The following is a 12079-nucleotide window of genomic DNA, read 5'->3' on the forward strand; positions in this document are numbered from 1 at the left end:
GTTTCTTGTTTATAATCATGGCAGTGACTAGTCAAGTTCTATTCTGATTTTCAGTTTATCCGACAATCTGAAAACCCTATGAAAGTTGTTATGCCATTATCGCGCTATATGAGTTACTTGAAAAAAATGTTGGATAATCTTTTCAGGCTCAGCGGGCTCGCGCTCTGGCTTCAATGATATCCAATGTGGATGTAAATTTTCTCGTTTTGTCCAAAATTTCCTTGTATCCATGTCTCAACTGCAAATACGATACGGCCATCAAAAGGCATTTTGCCCATCCGCACAATCCATATATGCGAAAACGCGACATATGTCTGAATTCAGTTAGGTTAATCGAGTTTGTTCATTTCTTCCTTTTTATTTGGGGGCGCGGGGGGGATGCCCCTTGATCACAGAGGACCTTGACGAGAGGTCCTTGCTGAGAAAATGTCCTCTGTGTTACTACTCTCTCTTGAAGCCAGCATTGGCCAAGAAAAAAGTCATATTTAATTTCCAAACTATGAAATAATTTATTTTTTTTAAATATACTCTATTTTGTACAATTAGACGTCCCGTAGGACCTCTGTTACATGTTAACATGGCAGCATGTTAACATTAACCATAATATTAATCAAAATAAATAATTTGTTACAAAACTTGTAATATCGTATTATATTTCACTGTGATGTTAAGTTTTCTCATCAATAAATATATTAAAATTTGTCTTATTACACATGTGAATATAAAACTTGTCTGTTTGACCGTAAATGCTTAAATTCTGAATTGCTCCTTAAAACTCGAGCGGACGTCGTCATTTCCTTAAATTAAAGCGGTATATCCTTATTCATTAAGAAAATATCATAAAATAAACTTCCATCGGTTGAACTGTAATATTTTGAGTGCTATCATAAGTCAGTCTGGCTCTGGGCTCGCTGTAAATTCGCATGTGGAAAAATCCACCTCCAAGTCCAATGTTTAATTAACTGAACCGTTGTTATTTGCAATGCTCAAAGCTATGCGGCGCGTTCTTTCATGATCCAAACACATCCGAGACTTTTCTAGTCTTTTTCTAGATCCAGGAACCAAGAAGCTGAAGGTGTTTTAGTGATTGAGTGTTCTCCTCCTCTGAACGCATTCTGCCATGTTGTCTTTTATAAGCTGTTCACTCAGCGCTGTATTGAATTCAACCAACCCGCTAAGCCGGTCGAAGATATCATGAGAATACTTCAAGTTGAAAGTGCTAAACCGTTTATTTGGATCGTTAAACAGTGGGAAGTCGCCGGCTTTCTTTTCCTCCCTTGTACCTAAGAGTGGATACATTTCTGGTCAAATGTTAAATCTCACGGTTAGTAATTAGCCAGAAATCATAAATCACTAATGGAACAGACAGAGTACTACTGACTGTAAAGTTACACTCTGTACTTATATTGCAAATCGTTCTGCCGCTGAATTTGTTGCTGTACACGCACTGGAATACTAGATAAGTGAAGCTCAACATACCGAAATATTTTTCATACATTATTTACAATTAGTGTGTCTCATTACATGTAGTAGTATTGTATCATTATTATTATTAGCAAAACAAAGCTCAAATTCCAGAAAACAGTTTTTAGAAGTAGTTGGTCACTGATTATAAATCCTTTTTTCTTCTTAGAATCAATACAACAGCGATAGCGAGTCTGAATACTGGAAAAAAAGGTGAAACGTTTTGTGTTCAGAAGGTATGTTTGTAATAATGTTAAATGTTTTACTGTGCTGGTGAGATCGATTAACTATCTCGACCTAAGCTGCATATGCGCAATAATGAGCTCATTAAAGATATACATGTCATTCATACCAATCAGTTGGAGCCAATCTGAATACCATGAGCATTAGTTTTTTATTGATTATTTGTCCTCACGACCCTGGGTGCCAGAGGAGAGACTGGGCCGACAAACACATCCGGGTACCTAGGAACACCGCTAGAAGGTAAAGTAACATTGGACAATGGCATCCAAATTTGGACTGTTCCCGTGACTGGAATCTACGTCATTGAAGTGTCAGGTGCTTCAGGCGCTAATGGCACGAACAGTACCGAAGATCCCGTATCTTGGAGGCTCGGTGGCTTAGAAGCCAAGATAAAAGGAACTTTCAAACTTTATCAAGGAACACAGCTTAAAATTCTTGTTGGTCAAGAGGGTCATCGTGGTGATGACTTCGCCAACGTCGTGTCAGGAGGTGGGGGAGGTGGAAGCTTTGTGGCTTTGTTAAATAACACTCCGCTAATCATTGCAGGAGGGGGAGGGGGTGGAGGATCAGCGAGCAAACAATTTAAAGACGGTGACCCTGGTCAGGCAACAGAGAATAGCACCAGGTGTGGTGGGACGGGAGGGTCCGGTGGACAAGTCTGTCACGCTGATACGGGCAACATTGATTCTGGCCTGGTAGCTGGAGCAGGAGCGGGACTAAAGGGGGATGGGAACGGGGAACCTTTGCATGTAAAGAGGCCATCAAGTTTTATTAATGGCGGAACTGGGGGAACATGTCCGGTATCCCAAGGGGGCTTTGGTGGGGGTGCATTCGCCTTTGTACTTGGTGGTGGTGGGGGTGGGTATTCCGGTGGGGGAGTTGTTGGGACTTCGTTGACTGGTGTAGCAGGGGGAGGGGGCTCGTATAATTGCGGAACAAATCAACAGAACAGGGCGGGGGTTAATTAAGGCCACGGGAAAGTTATAATCAAGCTCAAGCCTTGAGGGAACACTGTCACTGGATATGTTTATTTAGTTGTCATATAATTCATGAGCTCTAAGAGATGGACCATTATACTTTTGCGGTGAGTGAGCTGGGTGATTTGGTATAAACATGAGTTTTCATGTTTAACCCTTTCATGCGCTGTGCTTTTTTTCTCGGGAAATGTATGCATTATATTCTCTTCTCCGTGTAACATGCCTTTTGTAGGCTCACTGAATGTGCATGACACTTTTTTTCGTCGTGGTACGAGTATGCTTGCAAGATTTGCTTTTCAAAATCAACCGACACGCGTCCCAGACCCCCTTAAAAGTCATATGGTCCACCCTTAACAAGGTGTGGCGCTAGCGCGCTCTGAATCAATGATAAAGAAAGCAGTTTGTAAAGAGACAACGTGCTACAAAGAAAAACAAAGCTGGAATACATCCTGAATTATGACAACAGTGCCAAGTTTTCTTGTCTGTTGTAGCGTATTAATAACCGTAGCAACAGGGTTAGGCTAATATGCTGTGATATTGTGACACTACTGCATGATGTAAACTGCTATTTATAAGTAGTCAGAAATAGAATTGTATTAGGTATAAATAATGCTGATATGATGAATAAAGACTGGAGGATGTGGCAATGAAAGGGAGTACTTGTCTGTCTTAATGGTGTAAATGATTTGACACATCTGTACATAGGTTCAAGCCACTGAATCTAGAAGAGATGGCAAACGTTAGATTGTCGTTGATTCTGTTCCCCGGGGGACCCTCATGTCAAAAGGTCGGGGAAACTCGTCGGAAAAAGTTTAATTTCAGCAGCCTTAAGTAAAGGAGACCAATTTTGGTCAGTCAAAATGTAGTCATTTGCCCTGCAGTTGAACGTGCGCTTAGATACAGTTACGGTTGAATAAGACTCCTCCGCGTCCTATGAGACCAACGAAAAAAGCTCGACAGCGTTTTTATTATTTCTTGGCGGCTAAAAATAGCGGAGTTTCGTCCTGAACACACTAAGTGAGACCAAAATCTGTGATTTACACCCTTAAAAGCGAGACGACGAGCATCCTCGACCTTTTCACATGGGATCCCCCCTTCCCCCCCCCCCCCCCCCCCGCTCACGAGTTCTGTTCACTTTTCATGAAATTGTAATAGGAAAAAAGCAATCTACAAGGTTAAACTAATCACTGCCATCAGTACCAACAACCAGCGGGAGAGAAAGAAAGGACAGCAGCTGTGTGTATTTAGGTAGAAAAAAAAGATTTAATTAATTGTAGTTTCTCTCTAAAATATCAGTACTGTATGGCAAACTTGGTTATCCTGTCAGCGACATCTTTGTTCTACCTCGTCTCAATGATTCTAGTTCTCATTGGAACGTTATTAACACAAAATCGTTCAAATGGCGTACATAGAAACCTAAAAAGGACAGATGAAAGATACTCGATAAAGTTTAAAACTTCAATGCGGTTGTTCAAAGGAAAAACAATGACAGTTTTCAGAATCAGTACGATCGAATTTCAAATCACACAAACTCCTATGTATTGCTGGTTTTCAGTGTCACGCCATTCAAAATAGGTCAAAATAAAAATCAAAACCGTTCAATAGATAAAGCCCAGAATCTGGGAAATGAAAGAAGGTAAATATGCAGACTCTGGCCAAGTTTCTGGTCACAGCAATTTTTCTTATGCAAGATATGCGGAAGAATTTTTACCCAAATTTATAAAGATTTATATGGAGACGCCATGCTGGTGCCCATCCGTATTAGCAGAATGGAAAGCACTAGTAGTTTGGTTTTCTCCGAAGAGAAAATTGATCGGATATAGAAAGGTGGGTTAAATGAAACTGGAAGTTAAAGGAATTTTTCAGGAAATGAAGGATTTTCTTAAACTTCTTGTTTTCGTTTTCTCTCTTTACTTTCCAGTATTTAAATATGAACTTTTATTTCCACGCCAACAGAAGGTTTCCATTCCCAAGCGCACAATAAAATTGATCATTTCAAATAACGGGTATCACAGCATTTTCACGGTCATCGCTGAAATCGGTAATTTTCGAGGAGGAAAGTTGGGCTGGAAGCTATCCAGGAAGTGAAATACCTTCCTTAGAACAGCGGAAAGGAAACCCTTGCACAAAAATAGCGCCACTGGGCCGTTCAGTAAATAACTGATGGGCCAAGGAAGTAACAGAGCTCATTAAGTAGAGATAGGCAGTTTCGTTTACATGCATAATATGCCAAAACACGTATTTGTCAGTTAAGTCACGTGTTTTACCCACCCACCTGGGAAACGACCAGAGTACAAACCATTACTAAATAACAAGCTTTTGCATGATAACCAATTTCACGCATGCGCAGGTCACGCAGCAAAGCATGCACTGACAGGAACAACAACACACGGGAAACGCTTCCTTCAGCGACCCCTTCTATGGAAACATTTTATAACGGTTACAAGAACATACGCCAAGTTGAATAAGTTAGAGGCCTTACTTGACAATTTTCCAATTTGTAAAGAAAAGTTCGTGCTAAGAACAAAACAGGTTTCGAATGGCCAAAGGCCAAATGCTGCAAAAAAACTGTCTTCACTCATTGTAGAGCTTAAACATTGATTATTGGTGGGTGGCATGACCGCGTTGACAACTTCCTTGACGAGGTGTGATAAGACTGCAAGACTTTAAGAGCCGAAAATGCAGACTTTATTTTTACGTGGATTTCCTTCCTTCGAGCGAATTAATAGGGCACATAGATCTACCAAACTTGGCCAAAATGTTCCTCGATTATCAATGCCCCATACAGTTTGAGGTATTTTTTCAGTGTGTCACTGAAATACTTGGCCATCTCATCGATCGAAGATCGGCAAATATTCTATTGGTCTATTTTAATTTGATATAAATCTACTAGCGTTCATCACGAATGCCGTTCTCTGATTGGCTACGCTCCTCACTATCTATTCTGTTGTAGATAGTGGGTAGCCTAGCTTAACAAAATGACGGCCACTTCTTGGCGTTTTCGAAGTATCTGTGAATAGGATACGGATAAATTTTTGAACGACTACAATGTCTACAATGTATATAAGATTTATACGAAAACAATTAGATTATTTGCTAGCGATTTCTATGCGTGATAGTTGACGAGGACAAAATCAAGTGATAGAAACCTCGAGCCTCTAATCTATTTTTTAAAGAATTGATTTTCTCAGTTACCAAGAGCAATATCGAAAAAACCTCACACACTTCTGCTGATTGACATGCTGCAGATTGTTTGGTCGTACGTGCGAACACGAAGGCAGATAATTCAGTTCAGCAAACATTGTCAGTTTTGCGTTTGAAGGCTTACGTGCGCTAACAAATAGATCAAATCTTAAAAATAATTATTTCTTCTGATTCTACGTTTTATCAGCTTTATGCACGGTTTTTTTGTACTGTTCTATTAGGTTTTGTCAAAAGTGACGCGAGTACGAAAAATGTTAGTTCTGACAGACACCTGCAGTTTATTGCGCTCTCTGAGCAGCTCGCGGTTCTCTCCTGTATCACGCTATTTTCCTAAAAAAAAGTAAGTTAAGTTAGCCAAGCTAGGTTTAGTGATACGTTTTGTTGCGATTGATCATTAAATAGTTTAATGTTTTTCTTTTTGGTGTGAATTTGTTTTATAGCAATACCATTCGCTGTAAGGGCTTCAAGCCCGGTAAGTTGAAATCTTTCTTTAAGTCATTTTGTTGTTTGTTTTCCTAAAAATACACTGTTTTACAAATTCTAACGTAAGGTTTAAATTTTTCTGTAAGGCACCTTTTCAGAAACAATGAAATCGAGTGTACATTTATATATTCTAATCCCGGCATATACAGCAAACACATTGGGGGGAAAACAACGCGAGAATCTGAGCTGAAATAATGATAGTTTAATTCATTATATCTGACTGGTTTTCGTATAGATACGGTTTCACCCACATTTCACCTCTGCTCACCATAAAGTCTCCAGTAGCTAAGTGGTTGGAGCGTCCGGCTAGATCACGGAGGCTCGTAGGTTCAAATCCCATCTTGAACACGGATTTGTTTTCGAGTTGATGTTATTTTTACATTTAAAAGACGGTTTAATAATTGTAAAAAAACCAGGTGTTAAAATACAAGCTTTTCCCGCTCTGGTAGAACTTGTCTAGATCGACGTCAGAAGCATATGCTTCTGTCGACATTTATCAAACTTACTATTCCATTTATGACACAACTGAAAAGCAATTCATCTAGAAGCAACAGTTTGGTTCCCAGAAATGAGTCAATGCGTACTAAAAATATTTCATTGGTTTTCTTTGATTGGTTTTCTTTGGGTTTCCTTCGGTGAAATTCCGTAGAATTTGGCAGATTGGTAGTAAATATTTTACTTTAGTCGGAGCTCGTTTTTCAGGGAAATCTATTAGACCAGATTTTTTGCAGCGGTAAAAGACACAAATTTGAAAATATCAAAAAAGCTGCCTTCACAAACCCTACTTTTTTCGGGTTTAAAACTCGTATCCCACCGTATTCAATGTACCGTAAAAATTTTGGAAAATTTCACCGAAGGAAATTAAAGAAAATCACAAATAAAGCCCTAAAAACTGTAAACAACGCATTTGTTTGGGCATTTATAATTCAACATTAAAAGCCAAGATTTTAACAGAGATGATAGTAAATCAACATATCATCATTGCTTATTACATGTAATAAGTTTGAAAGGACTGGGTGTGAAAACGAATGCAAAAAATACCATTCAAAACTATGGAGCCACCTTAAAAACTAATTTCCGATAGACGTTATCACGGTTTTGTAAGCCATCTTGAATTGAGGTCTTGAAGGGTGGGCAATACGCGTCAGAAATTACAGTGTTTTATGGAAATTCAATGGCAAATAATTTTCTTAAAAGTCGAATTCTGAACTTACGACTTACAAAGATAAGATTTTAGACAAAGGACGCTTAAACAGAGTTCAGATATTGAACACTCTCCTCTTTTGCACAGGTGAAAATGAATTTCTTCGTAATACTGCTGACCATCAGGACCTATGTTTCAAGTTCATTTACTCCTGACAACACTCGCTCCTCCTTTCTTCACACTGTAGAAGACTATTATCTACAAGGTCACGTAGGCCATCGTCAGATGTCTCCCTCTGTTTTGTCATGCGCACAACTCTGCCTGAGAAATCGTCCTCTGTGCCGCTCATTGAATTACGACAAGGAAGGAAGCAAGATTTGTGAGTTGAACGATGAAGGAATAGACATTACCCAGACTGATGTCACCTCCCTTGTTCCTAAGAGTGGATTCATCTTTGGTCAACTGTTAAATCTCACGGTTAGTGACGAGAACTTTGACGGAGTTCAATACTTCGGTAATTGCTGTGACTAAGATGATAACTTATAAGTTTCTTTGTGGTGTTCTGCTCAGGATGCATGGCAGATCTGCCGATGGTGTTTTTTACTTAGCGATTTTAGCTTTACTTAAGACTAGGCAAACTTTGATTGTTTTTCACTAGTGCCCGCCAAGGTTACCGACTGGTAAGTCATCTATATAAATTTTATTAAAGAAATATCTCTAAACTTTTAGCTACTGATATTCTCGTACTGATTTTAATCGGCTTTCATCGCTTCAATGCGCTTGAATTTTCAGAACCGGGCTCTTCCTAATTTGTATAATCCGTAATCGGCCCGTGGGCATTACGGGAGAATAATGCCCTATAATTCAGTGACAATTAACCAATCAGAGCGCGCGTTATATCGGCCACAAGCCAAAGCCATATAATAATAACAATTAATCATCATAACCACTAATGGCTCTTCTGACTACAATCAAATGGTAATATGTAAATTAGCCAAGCCTAAAAGCGGAGCTCCTATTACAATAAACTAACCTTTCTTAAGCCTGCGATCTAATCAGCGGTCAACTTCACAAAAACATGCGACTTCGATGAGCTTTAAACCTGAACCCGCGATATGATTTTTGATACTGGTAAGCGGATGCCTTGTTTTCACCGGTGTCAATTGACCATAACATTATCCAACATCAAATATGTATGCTGTAAACCTATAAGCTAGAATATGGCCGCCATGTTGCGTGACGTCGTCGTCGTCGTCGTCGTCGTAGGGCGCACGCGCCCGCGATCCACGCCACTAGCCATGTTGACTATGAAAAAAGAGTTGCACAGTTTTCTCTTTATATGCGTACATGTGGTTGTGTTCTTATAGTTATAATACTCCCCTTTTCTGCCCTTCAGGCCGCCGGAGCTCCGCTATAAATTACTTGCAAGTTATGCGTTGCTGAGTTTGTTGTTGTATATGCACTGGAAGACTAGTGCTGTATGGAAGAGAAGCTTAGGATGGAGAGATACCCTTCACTTGTCATTTACCATTTATAGTCAGTTATCCTTAGCTCTTTTCATTTCCCTTAGATCTGACGATATTGAAATTTGTCTCAAAGAGTCAGACAGAAAATATAAATTATTTATAGGAACGACATAGCAATAAATTTTGAAATATTCAGTAGAGATCTAGGTTCCTCAGCAGTATAGGTCTTCTGGCGCCAAAATTTTACATAACACGAGTGGAAGTTAACGAGAACGAGAAAAGGTATTAAAACGAGTATTTTACGATTATGTGAAAACGAGCAGGGGAACACTTTTCTATTTTTTTTTTTTTTACGCTTGAAAAAGGCTGAGAGTTAAAAAAATCCTGGAAATAGATCTCAGGTAAAAGTCATCTATCGTCAAATATGTCAGTGATCATTTAGAGTTAAAGCGACCCTTATAATTAAGGTATTAGTCGAAGTAGCTAACCACTTATTTTAAATCCCTTTTCTTCTTAGAGTCAATACAGCACCGATAAAGAGCCTTTAAATACTGGAAACAAAGGTAAAATCGTTGGTCTGATATAAACATCTTGGGCGGGGTAGAACTGTTCGTTTTGGTCAGAGACGTACTCCTGATTTGAACCCATAAATAACAGTAGTTTGTTGTTATACATTTTTATTTTAAACCATTTATTATGTCCAACTTTTTGTGTTCAAAACTACGGTTGTACATGTAATAGTGTTTAACGTTTTTGTGTGCATATGCACGATAGCGCACTCATCAAAAATATGTTAGTATCAATGTTACCAGTCAGTTGACACATATCAGTATTAGCTTGACTTTATCGAGATTTTGCATGGGATGCTGTACTGCTGTAATTACTCAGCTATCATCAAAGATTTCAGCCCTTTTCACAGCTATCGGTGGTAAGTTTTGCAGATCTCCGATTTCAGCTATAAAACAAAAAGGCGCCATTTCTCAGGAGAATATTAAAATGTTGAGCAATTCTCAGCTATCAGTTTAACACTCTTTATTAAAGATTATCAACATTTTTCATAGAACAAACTTTTGTTTTCACAACTCTGGGCGCCCGAGGAGAAACTGGGCCGAAAAATACATCCGGGTACGTAGGAACATCGCTGGAAGATAAAGTAACATTAGACAATGGCATCCAAATTTGGACTGTTCCCGTGACTGGAATCTACGTCATTGAAGTGTCAGGTGCTTCAGGCGTTAGTAGCACGAATACAAATCATTCACTTTGGAGTCTCGGTGGCTTAGGAGCCAAGATAAAAGGAACTTTCAAACTTTATCAAGGAACACAGCTTAAAATCCTTGTCGGTCAAGAGGGTTATCATACTGAGCGCTTCAGTGACGCCGCTGGAGGTGGGGGAGGTGGAAGCTTTGTGGCTTTGTTAAATAACACTCCGCTAATCATTGCAGGAGGGGGAGGGGGTGGAGGATCAGCAAGCAGACAATTTAAAGACGGTGACCCTGGTCAGGCAACAGAGAATGGCACCAGGTGTGGTGGGACGGGAGGGTCTGGTGGACAAGTCTGTGACGCTGATACGGGCAACATTGATTCTGGCCTGGTAGCTGGAGGAGGAGCGGGACTAAAGGAGGATGGGAACGGGGGACCTTTGCATGCAAAGAGGCCATCAAGTTTTATTAATGGCGGAACTGGGGGAACATGTCCGGTATCCCAAGGGGGCTTTGGTGGGGGTGCATTCGCCTTTGTACTTGGTGGTGGTGGTGGGGGTGGGTATTCCGGTGGCGGAGTTGTCGGGACTTCGTTGACTGGTGTAGCAGGGGGAGGGGGCTCGTATAATAGCGGAACAAATCAACTGAACACGGCGGGTGTTAATAAAGGCCACGGGAAAGTTATAATCAAGTTTAAACCTTGAAGCAACACTGTCGTTAGATATGTATTAAGGTTGTCGTTGACTTTGACATTGACATAATTTATGAACTCTAACTAGAAAGCCAGTATAATTATAAACGTCTACTTTTACTCAATGACAAAGAAAGCAGTTTGTAAAGAAAAAGCATGCTTCTAAGAAGAATCTAGAATCCTAAATCATGACAACTGATCCTAAGTTGTCTGTTGTACTGTACTGATTACTATAGCAACAGGGTTAGGCTAATATGCTGATCACTCGTCACTGTGACATTGTAAACCTGCTATTCCTATGTTGAAGTAGAATTGTACTGGATATAAACAATGCTTATGCTGAATAAAGACTAAAGGATATATAACTCTTGTGACAATGAAAGGGAGTACTTCTAGTTTAAATGACTTCACACAGCTGTACATGCGTTCAAGTAACGAGTCTACAGGAAATGGCAAACAACAGATTGCCGTTGATTCTGTTCTATGGAAAATTTGAACTTAACCCCTAAAGCAGACCGACCTGGATGGCTTGAGCCTTAGTTGACCCCTAAAAGTACTGCTTTGAGACGGACAGTCAGGTTTAAACCGTTTTCGCTGCAATTGCCGCAGGTATGCCAAGCTCCCTGAGAGCGGTTAATCTTATAGTATGACATTGTGTAACACCGTAAATTCATGGGTTTGTATGGAATGTAATCATCATTTATAGCAGTTCGAAATATGGAAACGAAATTCAATAAAAACGACTTACTTCGACTCTTCTGTGTATTTCTTTTATTTCGGTTAGCGTTTTGGAAACGTTTTAAAGCGATTCCAGCGAGGTTTAGTTTCACTGTTTTCCTCTCCATTTATCATAATACATGGCAAAAGAGACCTGGCTTTCGTTGTGTTTTTGCCAAAGCAAGAGGGCAGCGTTTCCTAGCGGTTGACTAAGAAAACGTTGCGAGAACAAATTTAAGAACAGATCTGAAATTTTCTTTACACTCTGTCCCCACCCTCTCACCCTTCCTGACAATTAATTATTTCACTAAAGAAACTGTCAGCTAACTTTGCTCTGATAAGTGCTATTCACTCTCAAAGGATCAGCTTCACAAATTTTCAACGGCAGTCAGTTTACCTTTATCAACCTCAAGCCAAAAAATAGTTAAGATGAGCTAGGAGTAATTAGCTTTAATTCATAACTACATGCATGTTAAGATCAGCTACGA

At 39.6% G+C, this 12079-nt stretch overlaps 1 protein-coding gene and 1 pseudogene across 1 annotated transcript; both read left to right on the forward strand.

The window, feature by feature from the left end:
- The first annotated feature begins 1868 nt into the window (after window positions 1–1868).
- On the forward strand, window positions 1869–2711 carry LOC149097720 (uncharacterized; annotated as a pseudogene).
- A 3361-nt stretch (window positions 2712–6072) lies between these two features.
- Window positions 6073–11627, forward strand: LOC110061065 (uncharacterized). Its single transcript, XM_089279318.1, has 5 exons — window positions 6073–6228; window positions 6329–6360; window positions 7663–7992; window positions 9499–9544; window positions 10043–11627. The coding sequence occupies exons 3-5, from the start codon at window positions 7669–7671 to the stop codon at window positions 10885–10887; spliced, it is 1215 nt and encodes a 404-aa protein (XP_089135444.1). The 5' UTR covers window positions 6073–6228; window positions 6329–6360; window positions 7663–7668; the 3' UTR covers window positions 10888–11627.
- The last annotated feature ends 452 nt before the right edge of the window (window positions 11628–12079 follow it).

This window comes from Orbicella faveolata, unplaced genomic scaffold (assembly GCF_042242905.1).
Source record: "Orbicella faveolata isolate gen_17 unplaced genomic scaffold, um_ofav_v1 contig_47, whole genome shotgun sequence".
Classification (NCBI taxonomy): domain Eukaryota; kingdom Metazoa; phylum Cnidaria; class Anthozoa; order Scleractinia; family Merulinidae; genus Orbicella; species Orbicella faveolata.